This window comes from Aegilops tauschii, chromosome 3, assembly GCF_002575655.3.
Source record: "Aegilops tauschii subsp. strangulata cultivar AL8/78 chromosome 3, Aet v6.0, whole genome shotgun sequence".
Classification (NCBI taxonomy): Eukaryota; Viridiplantae; Streptophyta; class Magnoliopsida; order Poales; family Poaceae; genus Aegilops; species Aegilops tauschii.
Genome location: NC_053037.3, coordinates 4,762,274 through 4,781,272, shown reverse-complemented (window position 1 = coordinate 4,781,272; position 18,999 = coordinate 4,762,274). Strand labels below are relative to the sequence as shown.

General features: G+C 43.6%; 1 protein-coding gene across 1 annotated transcript; it reads left to right on the top strand.

Annotated features, from left to right (window-relative positions):
• The first annotated feature begins 7,493 nt into the window (after positions 1 to 7,493).
• On the top strand, positions 7,494 to 8,225 carry LOC141042581 (uncharacterized). Its single transcript, XM_073511420.1, has one exon. The coding sequence runs from the start codon at positions 7,494 to 7,496 to the stop codon at positions 8,223 to 8,225; it is 732 nt and encodes a 243-aa protein (XP_073367521.1).
• Positions 8,226 to 18,999: the final 10,774 nt, after the last annotated feature.

Below are 18,999 nucleotides of genomic sequence, written 5' to 3'. Positions count from 1 at the left end.
TACGTGTGGAATAAGAGCAGCATACGTGCGGAAGTGGGCTGACTTTACTACTCCATTGCGTGGCTGGGCTGGGACAAGTGGCGAGTTAAGTCACTGATGGGGTTTCGTGGATGAATCGTCGCCTCATGCCGGGATAATGAAAACTCCACTTAAACATTGCCACCAAACAAAGTAGCGTGCTTTCAATCCCCAAAAAAGCATTCAATAATGATAATTACTTTTAGTCACTGTCACGTATGGATGAAAGCACGTAACATATGTGGAATAACTTTTCCACAAAAAATCATGGAATAATAAGAAAAAAATTAGTCACAGTTAGGGCACTCCTAACCAATCCCCTGTATATACAAAGGAGCATCCGGCGGAGCAAAACCTTAGTAGAGTAATTTTACTCCACTAAGATTTGGCCGGAGCTAGCCGATCCCCTATACATAACAGAGTAAAATTCAAATTTGCATAATAGTTCAACCTACTTTCGATTTAAGCAACCAAAATTGGCCACATTGTCTTGGCAACCGAATTTAAGCAATCGAAATTTAAACGACCCTATCCATTTCTGTGTGTGCGTCTCATGGTCGGTGATCTCCAAAACCTAAGTCCCCATGCTCGTTGGCGGACGCCGATGTTTTTCCTCAGTGATTTCCACGGTGGAGGGAGCTCGGGGAAGTCGGCGATGCGGTGGCGGTGGCCGCATCAAAGGGGCAGCGGTGGCTTGAGGACGCGCCGCACGAAGATGGACCATGGGTGTGGCGGGGCGGATCCGAGCTGCGGATCGGTGGTGGAGAGTGCCGGCAATGGGGCCCGGCCATTGGGAGGTGGGGGCATCAGGGAACCGGAGCGGGAGTCACCTGCGGCGAGGGATGGGGAAGAGGCGAGGAAGAAAATGTGGTGAGGAAGAGGAGGCGAAGAGGAGATTTTTTACTTGGCCGCCGTGTGATGGAGTAAATATAGAGAGGTGGGGCGTGGCTAGGTGCCAGTACGTAATGAGATGAAAGAACATTACGTATGTGGAATAAAATGCACCCGGCCTGGTCAAATTTTGCTTGGGAAAAACATACAGAAGCAGGCTAAACAAGGACACATCCAGCAGAGTTGATCACTGATCATATACTGGTTGAATTTTCATCGCAATCAAGGATTGGAAACAACCTAGAGATTTCTCTATCTATGAGTCCTAGTACTCCAGTTTGTGTGGCTGGTCAAGTTCAACTCATCGATCTGACATCATTCATGGGAAAAAACTGGCCAGGACTTTTACTGCTTTTTTGTTTTGAGTCAAAGAGCTTTATTAATCAGACGGTACTCCTTCCACACACAAGTCGGGAGGAAGGTCGGGACATAATTAATCCATAAGCATCTCTCCTAGAAGCACTACAATGCCATGGGATGACTGCCGCCATCATCGAGAAGTCCACCAACCCTGTCCCGTTTGAGGCGGTCGTTGTCATGTTCCTCCATGACGAGATAACCTCCGGCGGCGTCCATGGTCAAGCATCAGGGTGGCGGTGCCAAGCCAGGCACTCCCTCGCCTAACCAGGGCGCCAACAAACGAGGGCGTTAAACCAACAATGGTGGCTATCATAGCGCATCCACCCACAACAACCCTTGGACCAGCCATGTATATGCCTACCTTGTTGCTCTTCCGTCGCCACCCCAACGGCTGCCAGGTCTTCTCGGCTCGCGCCCACAGGCCCACACGACATTCGGCTGGCCTCTCCAGTACGGAGGGCCTCCCTTTGGCGCCCATCTCCAGCCACCGGCGCCGCATGTGTGATGCCTACTACGCAGCCTTTCTTCTTGTAGACTCTATTCGGCCTCTAAGCGTAGAGTTTTGTAGGATAACAACAAATTTCCTCAAGTGGATGACCTAAGGTTTATCAATTTATGGGAGGTGTAGGATGAAAATGGTCTCTCTCAAACAATCCTACAACTAAATACTAGAAATCTCTTGTGTCGCAAACACACCCAATATAATGATAAATTGTGTAGGTGCATTAGTTCAGCCAAGAGACGGTGATACAAGTGTAGTATGGATATTAGATACAGGTTTTGGTAATCTGAAATAACAAGAACAACAAGGTAGCAACTCACAAAAGTGAGCATAAACGATATTACAATGCTTAGAAACAAGGCCTAAGATTCATACTTACATTAGTGCAATCTCTCAACAGTACTAACATAATTGAATCATATGACCATCCCTCAACGTGCGACAAGGAATCACTCCATAGTTTCTATCGGAGAAAGTACGACGAAAATGTGTATCAATCCCTATGCATAGATTACCCCAAAGTCACCATGGAAATCCGCAAGTTGATTACAAAAATATATATCAAGTGACTCAATAGAATACCCCATTGTCACCACAGGTATCCACATGCAAGACATATATCAAGTGTTCTCAAGTTCAATATTCAATCCGACATAACGAAACATCAAAGTTCCTATCAATTGGAGAATATAAGATGGAATTGATTGTAGGGTCGAAACCACCTCAAAGTTATCCTTTCCGATTAATGTATTGAGCCATCCCTATAAGTGTCACGAACAACCCTGGAGTTCATACTAAAATAAAACAATATGATACGCATCAATCAACTCTAATGTCACCTAAATACTCTGATGTCACCACAAGTATCTGTGAGTTAATTATTCGATATGCATCAATAATTTCAGATTCATAATATTCAATCCAACAAAAAGATCTTCAGGGAGCTTACTCAATTCATCACAACATGATAGAGAGGGAAGAACACCATACGATCCAACTATATTAACAAAGCTCATGATACATCAAGATCATGCCAAATCAAGAACGCAAGAGAGAGAGAGAGAGAGATCCAACACATAGCTACTGGTACATACCCTCAGCCCCGAGGGTGAGCTATATTAACAAAGCTCATGATATATCAAGATCGTCATGGAGATCACCGGGATGATGAAGATAGCCTCCGGTGATGATTTCCCCCTCTGCTAGGGTGCCGAAAAAGGGCTCTAGATGAGTTCGCGGAGGAACAGAGGCTTGCGGCGGTGGAGCGAAAGTTCTAGGTTTATTTCTGAGGGTTTCTCTACTTATGAGAATTTCCAGAGTTAGAATCACACGAAACGGAGTTAGGAGGGGCCCCCAAGGTTTCCCGGCGCGCCCACCCCCTGGGCACGCCGGCTTGCCTAGTCACCCCCTCACGGGTCTTCTAATCCTCCCACAAAGCTTTGAGGTCTCTTATGTTCCAAAAAATCGTCAAAAAGTTTCGTCGCGTTTGGACATCATTTGGTATTGATTTTCTGGAGAACCGAAAATAAGCAGAAAAACAACAACTGGCATTCACTACTAGGGAAAAGCCTAGATGTAACACGCGTTAGAGGTGTAGTAGTGGCGTGGGGGGCGCGCTACTGATAAGGCGCTAAAGCTAATACTCAGTAGTAGCGCTTTTCGGGCTCCCAGCGCTACTACAACTTCCTAGCAGCAGCGTGTTTGATGCAAACAATGCTACTAGTAGACATCCCTAGCCGTAGCGCCTTTTTGGCTACCCGTGCTACTGGTAAAGTTTCCTATTTTTTCTGCATATTGCCGTTGTATTTGTACTGGTTTTATAGTGTCTCGTCATATAATTTTATGATCATGATGAGTTATTATTTCGGTGGGTGAAAGAGACATGGATTACATTAAAGTGGAGGCAACTGTTGGAGATATGCCCTAGAGGCAGTAATATCAGTTATTTTTGTATCTCCTGGTTTGTAATGAAGGTTTATGTTCCATGCTATTACTGCAATGATTCTCGAGTCTGCAAATAAAATGAGGCTTAGAGGGAAACTCATGTGCACGTGTGGGATAATAAACGGTAAGATGTATTCCTAGTCAAGCCTCTATGACTGGCTCAAGTATTGCATGATGATCCTGTTTTCCTGATCATGGGCATGACTCTGCCGGCAATTTTGAGGGCACAATTATTAGTAGAACACTTGTGTTGAATCGACCCAATTTGATGTTATGCTATGAGATACATTCGTCACAAGTTAATGGTTAATAACACAGAGAAGTTAATGTTTGCATAATTCCTTAGACCATGAGAGTATCAAGTTCCTTCGTGCTTGCTTCGTGAACTTTGGGGTTTGTTAAACGTCATCTGTAACTGGGTGGCTATTACGGCAGCTTACGGGTTCACGGAAAAGTATAGGAAGTAACAAGATAGCTCAAGATTGGGATTTGCTCCTCCGACGATGGAGAGATATACCCGGGCCCTCTCGGTGTAACGGTATCCATCATCGTCTGGCCAGACACATTGTGATTTGATCACTAGGATGCCGAACACGGAAACGAGAAAAGATAACAAAACCGGTAACGAGGTAACTTGCATGCTGGACAAATTGTTGATCCACAGGAATGCAATAAATCTCACCTCGGGTGTTTGTGACATATCGCGAAGCAAAAGGAATAGCTCACTGCAACTGGAGGTTCACTCAAATATTTATTCGTGCGGGTATAGGGGTCAATATGGGTGTCCACGGCTCCGATGTTGATCATTGATCGGAAGGGGTTCCGGGTCATGTCTATACTTCACCGAACCTATAGGGTCACACGCTTAAGGGTCATCTATCTGCTGAAGACTAGACAGGGAGTCTGAGAGAAAATCACCGAAAAAAGTTTCGGACACTGGAATGGTTTCGGACAGCAGAATCATACCGCAGAGAGAGGTCATCGGATAAGTTTCGATGATACCGAAAAGTTGTTTCAGGATATACCGTTAAGTCAAATTGGTTTCGGCACATGCCTGATAATTCTTGGAGGGTGCCAGAATCATTCTGGAAGCTTTTTGGAATTTTCTGAGATAAAAACCGGAAATGTTCCGGAGCTGCCGGAGCCACTTCAGATGCGTTCCGCAGATGAAAATTACTAAACCGGAATTGTTTCGGAACGCGTTGAACATTATTTTAGTGGGTACTGGAAATGTTCTAAGCCCACATAAATATTTTCAGTTCGAACGGACACCGAAAAATGTCGTCGTGAATAGTGAAAGTGCTTTTTGGGATATTTTTGGAGAGCCACCTTTTTGGACTTGGTCAAAGTTCTAGAAGGAAGTGGCTTACAAGGGAAGGAACCCCATTTGGGGGGGGGCCCTAGGGGTGGCCGGCCATGGGTGGTGGAGCTCCTTGGAGCTCCACATGGCATCCCATTTTGTCCTTAACACCCTCATGTGTGACCTAATGCATGGGGGTTTTTGGTAATTTGTGGAGGCACACTACCCCTTGGTTTTCCTATAAATAGAGGAGGTGAGGGCTGCCATCTCATCATCCCTTGCTCTCATACACATGCCATGCATTATCTAGCTTCTTCTCTCCCTCCCACGAAAAGAGTTTCGTAGAGCCGTAAGGCTGTCTGGGTTCCGGCAGAAACTAGTTCTGGACGGCGAAGCCCTGCCGGATAGCTGACACCGTATGTGTGCAACCCCGTAGAGAGATTGTAGTTTCGATCTTTTGCCCGAGGGGTTGTTCGAGTGTCCTCCCGAAGGGCTGTCCGAGTCTCCGTCCGAGTTTCGAGGCTCCTCCCGAAGGGCTGTCCGCGACATCGTCCGGGGGACTGTCCGGCCATCTCCCGAAGAGCTGTCCGGAGAGGGAGTACATCCTCGCGGTTGGGAGGTTGTAAATCCTAGCTGCGGGGATCTGCACTGATGATCTACACTGACTCTTCTTCCGCTGCATTTCGAGTCGGTACGGATCAGATCAAACCTTGTATGCAGTCTCCATAGTGGTCCTGGGCGTGCTCGGTGTACCGAAAATTTTCGTTTTCTGTTGCGTTCCCTTCAGCAACATGGTGCATATCCAACGTACTACTAATCCAAACTTGATCACTTTAGTTTGGATTATTATGATCAAGTTTGGATTAGTAGTACTTTCGATCTGCATCATGTATTGCCTCCACTTGAAAGTAATCCATGTTTATTTCACCAACTGATATATATAATAACTGATCATGCTCAAATGATATAACAACTAAGCATCATCATCATTAATAATAACTGATCATCGTTATCATAATAACAAGTCATACTCATCATCATCATAGTCATCTAACAACTTCTACTCGTTATCATAATAACAAGTCATAATCATCATCATCATAGTCATCTAACAACTTCTACTCGTTATCATAATAACAGGTCATACTCATCATCATCATAGTCATCTAACAACTTCTACTCGTTATCATAATAACAAGTCATACTCATCATCATCATCAGTCATTTAACAACTTCTAGAATTTGCGTTTGCTCAATCTCGAGACAGGATGGTGGAATTTGACAAAGTTCTGGCAATCCGTGATCCTGATTGATCATGGAAGTGCTATCAGTTCTTTGGGTTCTGCCATAGTCAAAAGAAAGATGAAATTCACAGATGAATGGGCATTGCAGATATGATCTGCACGGGGGTCATGCGTATGACGAAGTTTAGTATGGGGCTCGAGATTTAATTATCTCATGTTTCATACAACCCGAGATGTTAATCTAGCAACTTGAATAATCATACTTGATGATAAAACGTTGGTAGTTGCGGTTTAAGTCAAAACCTTAGAAGCCATGTAAAATAAAATTTTGCATAAACCGATTAGAGGCGTCTAACTTGGTTTTACAGGATGTGCATGTGATGTGGTATGGCAATGCTCATATTCAATTTGATTATGTATGAGATGACTATATTATGTAATTAACATGACCTGCGTTTCATGATTCGGCATGATGGCTGGAGCCATATGATTGCACTTTAATGACCTGCGTGTCAACCTTAAGTAATGCATTTATTTTATCCGCTATGGAGATAGCAATATTATCTGGTGCATCGACAAGGTGGTGGCTATCTTCGCAAAGGTGAACAGCGACGCGAATGCCGGAGACGAAGAAATACTTGACTTCTCCGTCAGAAGAGGCTATACCATATCATGCTATTATGAATTGCCTGAGATGTTTATCCCTCTTGATGCACCCTTCTTGATTGCGCGGTAGTCGCTTTTATTAGGGTGATCTCTCACTTCAAATATCAAGTAGTTAGTGTTCTCCCAAGTGCAGCACCGTCACAACATCTATCCATTCGGGGTGCGCCATGGATGCATGGGTACGAACGATTGGAGAAATGTAAGGCGGGTGAGGTCAGACCTCGCAGCAAGATCACTTGGTTGTCTTGACGTTCATGGCAGGATCGTCCTGAGCTCGGAATACACGCATCGAAAGATGAACAAGAGTCACATAGAGATGTGATCGGCAAGTTGGCCTACCAATTGAAATCCTCGTCATGAGATGATGATTCTATGACGTTGAATTGATATTTGGATCTGGAATCACTCCAAATCAATTTTGAGAGATATTGATTTGAGTGAGAGCACACTTTAGAATAAAAATGTTTATTCACTAGTGCAAAATTCATTATAAACAAAAGTCTAAGTGAAACTTGTGTTTTCCGTTGTAGATCAAATGGCTCGCAACACCGCGTTCAACTTAGGCCCGATGTTAGAGAAGGAGAAGTTAGCTACGACTGGAAACAACTATGCGGACTGGGTCCGTAACCTGAGGATTGTCCTCAGGAGCGCTAAGAAATTGTATGTGCTTGAAACTGCTCTTCCAGCTAAACCGGCGGCAGATGCCCCGGAAGATGAACAAAATGTCTGGGCCACTAAGGATGATGATCACAACTTAGTGCAGTGCCTCATGCTAGCTTGCATGAGTCCAGGGCTTCAAAAACGTTTTGAATTCCATAAAACCCGTGATATGATCCGGGAATTGGATGCTCTGTACAAGGAAACCGCAAAGTCTGAACGATTTGATATCATGAAGGCTTTGATGGAATGCAAGATGGCTGAGGGTAGTTCAGTTGGCGAACACGTGGTCAAGATGATTGGCTATTCTGAAAGGCTTAAAGCCCTAGAATTTCCACTTCCACCTGGCCATATGATGGACATGTTGCTTTCTTCACTCCCCCCGTCTTACGACGGTTTTGTCATGAACTACAACATGACAGGGATGGAGAAGACACCGGAAGAGGTGCTCGCCATGCTGAACACTACAGAAGGAGGACTGCGGAAAAATCGCAAGCAAGTGTTGCTTGTGAATAAAACTGCCAGTTTCAAAAAGAAAGGCAAGGCAAAGAAGGGCAAGGGCGCCGGTAAGACCGGCTCCCAAAGCAACTCTAAGGGCGGAGCCAAGAATGAAACTGAGTGCTTCTACTGTAAGGGCACATGACACTGGAAGAGAAACTGCAAGAAGTATCTGGAAGATAAGAAGACCAGGAAAACCGGAAAAGGTATAATTGTTATACAGGTTAATGTCATTGACGTTTTTCTTGCTAGCAAAAATTCTAAGTCTTGGGTATTTGATACCGGATCGGTTGCTCACATTTGCAACTCGATATAGGGGCTTCAGAAGGTGCACAAGCTGGCAAAGAATGAAGTCGTAATGCGCGTCGGGAATGGCACTGGGATCGCCACTCAAGCCGTCGGCATTATGCCTCTACGTCTCCCTTCAGGATTTATCTTAGAACTAAGTAACTGTTATTTTGTTCCACTGTTGTGTAGAAACATTATCTCCAGATCATGTTTAGTACACGATGGGTATTCGTACAAGTCTGAGAACAATGGTTGTTCACTTTATTGTAGGCATATGTTTTATGGATTTGCACCCATTGTTGGGGGCCTTTTCATACTAAATCTTGAATGTGAAAATGATGTCTTTAACGTGAATGCCAAACGCCTTAAGAAGGCTGATACCACCACCACTTACTTGTGGCACTGTCGGCTTGGCCACATCGGAAAGAAACGTATGCAAAGACTCTAGAGAGATGGAGTTTTACCGTCCTTTGATTTTGAATCATTTGACACATGTGAAGCTTGTCTGATGGGGAAAATGACCAAGACGCCGTTCACGGGTCATCCTGAACGGGCGGGTGAATTATTGGAAATAATACATAGTGATGTATGTGGTCCAATGAGCACAACCGCATGGGGTGGGTATTTCTACTTCGTGACTTTTACTGATGATTTAAGTCGGTATGGCTATATCTACTTAATGAAGCATAAGTCGGAAACCTTTGAAAAGTTCAAAGAATTTCACAATGAGGTAGAAAATCATCGTAACAAAAAGATTAAGTTTCTGCAGTCTGATCGCGGAGGCGAATATCTTAGTCATGAGTTTGGCAACATCTGAGTGAGCGTGGAATCGTTTCACAGCTTACGCCTCCCGGAACTCCACAGAGAAATGGAGTATCGGAAAGACGTAACCGAACCCTATTGGACATGGTAAGGTCGATGTTGTCTCTTACAAATCTGCCGATATCTTTTTGGGGTCATGCACTAGAAACCGCCGCTCACACACTAAACAGAGCACCGTCTAAGTCTGTTAAGACGACACCACATGAGATGTGGAATGGGAAGAAACCCAGTTTGTCGCATCTTAAAATTTGGGGATGTGAGGTACATGTAAAACGTTTACAACCTACCAAACTCGATCCCAGATCAGACAAGTGTAACTTTGTAGGTTCTCCAAAAGAAACAATTGGGTATTCCTTCTACCTACCCTCCGAGCACAAAGTCTTTGTAGCTAAAAGCGGAGTCTTTCTTGAGAAAGAATTTCTCGCCAAAGAATTAAGTGGGAGGACAGTACAACTTGATGAGATTAGTGAATCTTCGGCAACTGTTGATATGGCTAAGGAACCAGAAGAAATTCCGCTAATTATCCCTGCAACTGAGCCGGAAGTTGTCGCATATGATGCGGAGACTTCAGACAATGTTGTAACTGAACCGCGCAGATCAGGTAGGGCTATCCAGCCACCTGAATGGTTTCATAATGAAATCTTCATTCTTGAAGACGATGAACCTGCGCACTACAAGGAAGCGATGGCGGGGCCCAACTCAAAAGAATGGCACAAAGCCATGAGATCCGAAATGGAATCCATGTACGAAAACCAAGTTTGGAACTTGGAAGAACTTCCAGAAGGCGTAAAGCCGATTGGTTGTAAATGGATTTTCAAAAGAAAGACGGACGCGGATGGTAACATTACTATTCACAAAGCTAGACTTGTCGCGAAAGGGTTCACGCAAGTTCCAGGAGTGGACTACGACGAGACTTTCTCGCCCGTAGCTATGCTTAGGTCCGTTCGGATATTGCTAACAATTGCTGCTTATTTCGACTATGAAATATGGCAGATGGACGTCAAAACGGCTTTCCTAAATGGAAACCTCAAAGAGGATGTATACATGATACAGCCAGAAGGTTTTGTCATTCATGAGGATGCTGGAAAGGTATGCAAACTTCAGAAAGCCATTTATGGTCTGAATCAAGCATCAAGGAGCTGGAACATTCGTTTTGATGAAGTGGTCAAAGAGTTTGGCTTCATCAGGAATGACGAAGAATCTTGTGTTTACAAGAAGTTTAGTGGGAGCGCAAAAGCATTTCTAATCTTGTATGTGGATGACATATTGTTGATTGGAAATGACGTGAATTTTCTTAGCGAAATAAAAGACTCATTGAAAAAGAGGTATTCAATGAAAGACTTAGGCGAAGCGGCATATGTATTGGGCATCAGAATCTATAGAGATGGATCAAAACGCCTAATAGCGCTTAGCCAAAGCACGTACATTGAACAGGTGTTGAAAAGGTTCAACATGGAGAACTCCAAGAAAGGCCTACTCCCCATGTCACCTGGCACAGTGCTTTGCAAAAATCAGAGTCCTCGGACTCTGGATGAGCGAGTACAAATGAATGATGTTCCATATGCCTCGGCAGTTGGTTCTATTATGTATGCCATGCTATGTACAAGACCAGATGTTTCCTATGCGCTAAGTGTTAGCAGCCGGTACTAAAGTGATCCAGGGTTGGAACACTGGGACGCAGTCAAGGGTATTCTTAAGTACCTCAGAAGGACCAAGGATTTACTCCTTGTGTACGGAGGTGATGAAGAGCTCATTGTAAGTGGTTACACTGATGCAGGCTTCATGACTGACCCAGATGACTTCAAATCTCAATCAGGCTATGTTTTCATATTGAACGGCGGCGCAGTTGATTGGAAAAGTTCCAAACAAAAGACTGTGGCGGATTCTACGACGGAGGCGGAGTATGTTGCCGCTTCAGAAGCCTCCAAGGAGGCGGTATGGATCAAGCAATTTCTTGAAGACCTTGGTGTGGTTCCAAGTGCTCTGGACCCGATGGAAATCTATTGTGATAATAGTGGCGCCGTGGCTCAGGCAAGGGAGCCAAGTTCGCACCATAAGTCAAGACATATTCAATGCAAATATAAACTCATTTGACATCATGTCGAAGAGGGTTTAGTGCAAGTACGCAAAGTTCACACGGATCTGAATGTGTCAGACCCAATGACGAAGCCTCTACCACGAGCAAAGCATGAGCAACACCGGATAGCCATTGGTGTTAGGGAAGCCATGTAACTGGATTATGACTCTAGTGCAAGTGGGAGTCTGTTGGAGATGTGCCCTAGAGGCAGTAATATCAGTTATTTTTGTATCTCCTGGTTTGTAATGAAGGTTTATGTTCCATGCTATTACTGCAATGATTCTCGAGTCTGCAAATAAAACGAGGCTTGGAGGGAAACTCATGTGCATGTGTGGGATAATAAACGGTAAAATGTATTCCTAGTCAAGCCTCTATGACTGGCTCAAGTATTGCATGATGATCCTGTTTTCCTGATCATGGGCATGACTATGCCGGCAATTTTGAGGGCACAATTATTAGTAGAACACTTGTGTTGAATCGACCCAATTTGATGTTATGCTATGAGATACATTCGTCACAAGTTAATGGTTAATAACACAGAGAAGTTAATGTTTGCATAATTCCTTAGACCATGAGAGTATCAAGTTCCTTCGTGCTTGCTTCGTGAACTTTGGGGTTTGTTAAACGTCATCCGTAACTGGGTGGCTATTACGGCAGCTTACGGGTTCACGGAAAAGTATAGGAAGTAACAAGATAGCTCAAGATTGGGATTTGCTCCTCCGACGATGGAGTGATATACTCGGGCCCTCTCGGTGTAACGGTATCCATCATCGTCTGGCCAGACACATTGTGATTTGATCACTGGGATGCCGAACACGGAAACGAGAAAAGAGAACAAAACCGGTAACGAGGTAACTTGCATGCTGGACAAATTGTTGATCCACAGGAATGCAATAAATCTCACCTCGGGTGTTTGTGACATATCGCGAAGCAAAAGGAATAGCTCACTGCAACTGGAGGTTCACTCGAATATTTATTCGTGTGGGTATAGGGGTCAATATGGGTGTCCACGGCTCCGATGTTGCTCATTGATCGGAAGGGGTTCCGGGTCATGTCTATACTTCACCGAACCTATAGGGTCACACGCTTAAGGGTCATCTATCTGCTGAAGACTAGACAGGGAGTCTGAGAGAAAATCACCGAAAGAAGTTTCGGACACCGGAATGGTTTCGGACAGCGGAATCATACCGCAGAGAGAGGTCATCGGATAAGTTCGATGATACCGAAAAGTTGTTTCGGGATATACCGTTAAGTCAAATTGGTTTTGGCACATGCCTGATAATTCTTGGAGGGTGCCAGAATCATTCTGGAAGCTTTTTGGAATTTCTGAGATAAAAAGCGGAAATGTTCCGGAGCTGCCGGAGCCACTTCAGATGCGTTTCGCAGATGAAACTCACTAAACCGGAATTGTTTTGGAATGCGTTGAAAATTATTTTAGTGGGTACTGGAAATGTTCTAAGCCCACATAAATATTTTCAGTTCGAACGGACGCTGAAAAATGTCGTCGTGAATAGTGAAAGTGCTTTTTGGGATATTTTTGGAGAGCCACCTTTTTGGACTTGGTCAAAGTTCTAGAAGGAAGTGGCTTACAAGGGAAGGAACCCCATTTGGGGGGGGGGGGGGCTAGGGGTGGCCGGCCATGGGTGCTGGAGCTCCTTGGAGCTCCACATGGCATCCCATTTTGTCCTTCACACCCTCATGTGTGACCAAATGCATGGGGTTTTTTGGTAATTTGTGGAGGCACACTACCCCTTGGTTTTCCTATAAATAGAGGAGGTGAGGGCTGCCATCTCATCACCCCTTGCTCTCATACACATGCCATGCATTATCTGGCTTCTTCTCTCCCTCCCATGAAAAGAGTTTCGTAGAGCCGTAAGGCTGTCTGGGTTCCGGCAGGAACTAGTTCTGGACGGCGAAGCCCTGCCGGATAGCTGACACCGTATGTGTGCAACCCCGTAGAGAGATTGTAGTTTCGCTCTTTTGCCCGAGGGGTTGTTCGAGTGTCCTCCCGAAGGGCTGTCCGAGTCTCCGTTCGAGTTTCGAGGGTCCTCCCGAAGGGCTGTCCGCGACATCGTCCGGGGGACTGTCCGACCGCCTCCCGAAGAGCTGTCCGGAGAGGGAGTACATCCTTGCGGTTGGGAGGTTGTAAATCCTAGCTGCGGGGATCTGCACCGACGATCTACACCGACTCTTCTTCCGTTGCGTTTCGAGTCGGTACGGATCAGATCAAACCTTGTATGCAGTCTCCATAGTGGTCCTGGGCGTGCTCGGTGTACCGAAAATTTTCGTTTTCTGTTGCGTTCCCTTCAGCAACATGGTGCATATCCAACGTACTACTAATCCAAACTTGATCACTTTAGTTTGGATTATTATGATCAAGTTTGGATTAGTAGTACTTTCGATCTGCATCATGTATTGCCTCCACATGAAAGTAATCCATGTTTATTTCACCAACTGATATATATAATAACTGATCATGCTCATAATGATATAACAACTAAGCATCATCATCATAGTCATCTAACAACTTCTACTCGTTATCATAATAACAAGTCATAATCATCATCATCATAGTCATCTAACAACTTCTACTCGTTATCATAATAACAGGTCATACTCATCATCATCATAGTCATCTAACAACTTCTACTCGTTATCATAATAGCAAGTCATACTCATCATCATCATCAGTCATTTAACAACTTCTAGAATTTGCGTTTGCTCATTCTCGAGACAGCATGGTGGAATTTGACAAAGTTCTGGCAATCCATGATCCTGATTGATCATGGAAGTGCTATCAGTTCTTTGGGTTCTGCCATAGTCAAAAGAAAGATGAAATTCACAGATGAATGGGCATTGCAGATATGATCTGCACGGGGGTCATGCGTTTGACGAAGTTTAGTATGGGGCTCGAGATTTAATTATCTCATGTTTCATACACCCCGAGATGTTAATCTAGCAACTTGAATAATCATACTTGATGATAAAACGTTGGTAGTTGCGGTTTAAGTCAAAACCTTAGAAGCCACGTAAAATAAAATTTTGCATAAACCGATTATAGGCGTCTAACTTGGTTTTACAGGATGTGCATGTGATGTGGTATAGCAATGCTCATATTCAATTAGAACATGATCATGAGTATTAGCTAGCTAGGACCTACTACCCTCTCTAAGGTAAAATAGCATAAAACAAGATAGCCCCTTACATTCCATTATGGGGAATGGAGATTATTCTGTCTTCAATTCTGGCGCCTCACACAATGTTGTTTCCAAGTAGCTCTCTATGGTTGTTCATACATTTCTTCCATTCTTTGACTGTCATGTCTTGATTGCTTTTAGAAATCTGGTATGGATAGACGTGAAGCCTAGGCAGACTTGGCCGTAAGGAAATAACATCAAGGCGACCTTTCGAAAACATCAGATCAGGCACACAATCATTCGAGATTTCCTGTTGAAAACCATAATAATAATGTCGTAATTAGCAATGTAGTTTAGCTTTAGAAGAACGTATGCAAAACGTGCATGGATGTAGTAATAGTAAAAAAATCTTACCATGCCATCTCCATGGATGTTACCGTAGTTCAACACGTGCACTAGTGGCACATGTTGACCATAATGTGCAGGAGTTTCATAATTGATATTGTAATTCTCAACATCAATAATAAATGAGATAAGATGATCTTTCTCCTCACAAGTTAATTCAGCACCATCGGTGTAGTAGGTTCTGTCTACCATCTTCTGTACATTTTTTGAAGAATGAAAATAAGCTGCTATTGAAAATAAGGTGTCAACTATTTTGAAATAAACAATATAAATTACTTAATAAATATGTTTGAGAAACTCGCATAGAGGTAGAACTGGTAGCGTATCAACAAGGACCCAAATGTCCATATTCTCTTCGTCGATGTCATCTTCAGGATAACCAAGATGGAAGGTGACATACATATCCTCCTGAAAATCATACGCCTTGCACAGAGCTTCCCAATTCAAGCAACCAAAATGGGATACGCTCTTCGAATTGTATAGCTTTATGGCGAAAGTATAACCATGATGGGTCTAAGGTGAACTATCTTTGTCTCCATATTTTCATGATCTTCAAAATTGAGCTTCTCCAAGACATAGCGTCTTGCATGGCATGGGATAAGTTGTCGAATTATAAAAGATGGAAATTACACGTTGAAGAACTAAAAGTCATGTTTAATACAAAAAAAGACTTGTCATCGTTGCGTTGCGTCGAGCTTAATACTGAAGCGCCGACCGTTTACCAGGTGAGGCCTGTCGCACATACCCCGGTCGTCGCCGCAATAGCCACACTTCAGGATCCTATCGTTGTCGTCAGACATTTCCTATGTTCATAATTCAAAAATTAAACTTCTAAAATTCAATACATGTACTACAAAAAAATTCATTATATCATTATTATTCATCACGGGTTGACTATGGGTCTGTCGAGTCTTTTCTTGAAAACTCTCAGCTCACATGGTGTATATATTCGACCGTCGGTGATGGTCGCTCCTCCCTTCATGCCCGAGTGCATTACACCAAAATGTCTAGCACACGGGAATGAAGGAGAAGCGACCCTCACGACAACACTCGTGTTTCTTCTTCTCTCATATATGGTGGAGACTCTCCCTCATTGATTCCTCTTTGACATTTGCCACCGTCGGTGATGGTCGTTCTCCTCTTCCTTCCTGTGCATTACCAAAAGGTCTATCACGAGAACGAAGAGGAAGAACGACCCCCAGGACAACAGTCCGCATTCTTCTTCTATCATATATGGTGGAGTCCCGACAAACTTAAAGTCAACCTGAAATGTCGTTTAGTTATCTTTCTAGAAAATCCGGGCCACTCGATATTTCCTACGTATTCTAGCACAAGTCATGCTAAAATTCACGGAAAAATCTGGCATGACTTTTGCTAAAATAGGACATATCCAGTGCCTGGAATTTACCGGAACAGAAATGAATCAACACTCCGGCAAAACATAGGCCACTCAGAGGTGTTCCCTGCAAACATAGGCCACTTGGGCATGCACATATCCTTCATTTTCCGAATGGTCATGTGTGACAGCACTAGTAGTATACAACACTACATATGACATGTCTAAATCTTCAGCATATTAATTTGAGCAACACTAGTACACAACACTAGATATACATGTTTATTACTCACTATAGACGAAGGCTGTCGAGGATGCGGGTGTCGTCGGTGATCTTATGGGCGTCGTCGGCCGGCTCGTCTGTGATATACCATGCACCACACATGAGCATTTATATAGAAAATTTCAGAGTTGGTATGCTCATTGCATTTCAGTGGTTTAATTTTGAACACATGACCATTTCATTTCATTAGGTCTCTGTTTCTCTCTCTCTCTCTCTCTCTCTCTCAAAATTCACCAGACATCTACTACATCCAAACCTATGAACAAAACTAGTAAACTTTTGAAACTTTCTATACCTAAATTAGTACTAAAATTTTTATTACTAAATTTGATACCTAAAAATTTCTCATATAGCATTCCAATACATTTCTATGATTGAAAATTTTCTATAACTAAAGTGTTCTACTACTAGATTTCTATTACTAAAACTTTTTTATATTCAAAAAACCTATTCACTAGTTTTCTATTCTATTCAAAAAACCGTTATAGGTACCTACCTACATTCTACAACAAAATTCTAACTATGTATTCTATTCATAAAACCTCAACTCTACCTATATTTTCTATTTTGTTCTATTGAAAATACCTACATTTTGTTCATATAACGCATATGTTCTATTTTATTCAAAATAACATAGATGGGGAGGTAGGAAGGGAGGAGCTCGAGATGGAGGGGGAAAGGAGGAAGGGAGGGAGAGAGGCAAATGGAGGGGGAGGAAGGAGGGAGGAGGAGGATGGGGGAGGGGCGGCAGATGGAGGTGGGGCGGCGGCTGGAGGAAGAGGAGGGAGGAGGGGCGGCGGTTGTAGGTAGGTGGGGCGGCGGCTGGAGGAGGATGAGGGAGGAGGACAAGGCTTACCGAGGAGGCGCAATGCGGCGACGGCGGCGACGAGGGAGGAGGAGGAGGACCGTCGGGCACGAGCGGAGAGTGGCAGAGGAGAGTGACGAATGGGCCGGGCGTGCGGATATGGTTAACGTAGCAGTAGCGCGGGTTAAGGACAAACGCTACTGCTAACAACATTAGGTGTAGCGCGTGTCACGGCCCAGCGCCACTGTTAAGTGGGAATGGGCAGCTGCGCCTGGGCTGTCCATAGCAGCAGCACGGGCCAGGGAAAGCGCTACTACTAAGGAGTTTAGCAGTAGCGTGGGACCAGACACGCGCTGCTGCTATGGCAATCCTGTGGGGCATGACAAGTCCTCCCTCTATGACTACATAGCAGTAGCGCCGGTCCTGGACCAACACTACTGCTAACTTGGTACCTGTAGCGCCTGTTTCTTACAGGCGCTAGTCGCTACTACTAGGTAGCAGTAGCGCGGCTAACTTAGCCCGCGCTACTGATAAGATTCTATTTATAAGCTTTTTCCTAGAAGTGATTGGGCACTAGGTTCGTAGGTTAGTTCATAAAAGTCTTATAAAAGTACACCAAAACCAAATACAATTGTTGTAAGCATGACATGAATACTTCATAAACTATAGATACGTTGGAGACGTATCAGCATCCCCAAGCTTAATACCTGCTCACCCTTGAGTAGGTAAATGATAAAAAATAATTTATGAAGTGTGAATGATAGCATAGTTCATAAGTTTGATCAATGATAATTACAATCACTTCTCCTAGCATCATAACATCAACTCTTTCTCATAAAACTCATCATGATAAAGTAGCAATCAATTCACATGTTATGGTTCTAACAATGCATTCTCTTGAAACTTAACAACCTATGTTCTTACTCACCAGACAATTTCAAGACATCTTATTTTCAACAAAGTCTAAGTAAGAGCTCCACATACTCAATTATCATATAGTCTTCTATGATTGCTAATACTCAAAGCATATTTTTAGAACAAATAGCATCCATCAAACATAGAAAAAGATAGGGGCTTAATGTTTCGCCTCCCAACTTATTTATCAATTATCATAGAGATAATTGTCAACAATAATAATTCATGACCAAATATATTTGACTGGATACATGTGTTTGCATCTTTCCCCACCACATGATGCTTGCCAAGTAGAGAATAGGTTGGAATGAGAAGTTGACTCAACAAAAATAATATTGAAAGAAAAGCAAGAGGTAAGCCCTTCGTAGAGGGAAGCATGAATTTGCAGCGGTGCCAGAGCTCATTGCTAAAAATAGAGATGAATACATTTCACTACAGGAATCAGGTAATTTGCCGTCTGTGGATTACAGACGGCAAAGACCTAAAAATAAACGGCAAAGATTTTGCCGTCAGTCAGCAGACGGCAAAGTCAGACGGCAAATACAAAGTCGTGAAAGAGTTCTTTGCCGTCAGCATTTTGTCGGGCAGACGGCAAAGTCTTTGCCGTCAGCAAAACTCCATCTTTGCTGTCAACCAAATAATAGCATACGGCAAAGAAAAACAGCTTTGCCGTCAGCCAGACTCTGTCTTTGCCGTCTGCCTCATACACCCCAGACGGCAAAGAAAATTATTTAATTTTAAAAAATATGAACCACCAGTCGAGGTGCAGAGGTCGTAGATGCTCGATGGCATAGAAAAAAAGAAATTCACAACGATTTCACCATGAACAGTTCAAGAATGGATGACGACCC

Excerpts from the sequence above, each read along its gene's own strand:
- LOC141042581 (XM_073511420.1), top strand. The coding sequence starts at position 7,494 with ATGTTAGAGAAGGAGAAGTTAGCTACGACTGGAAACAACTATGCGGAC.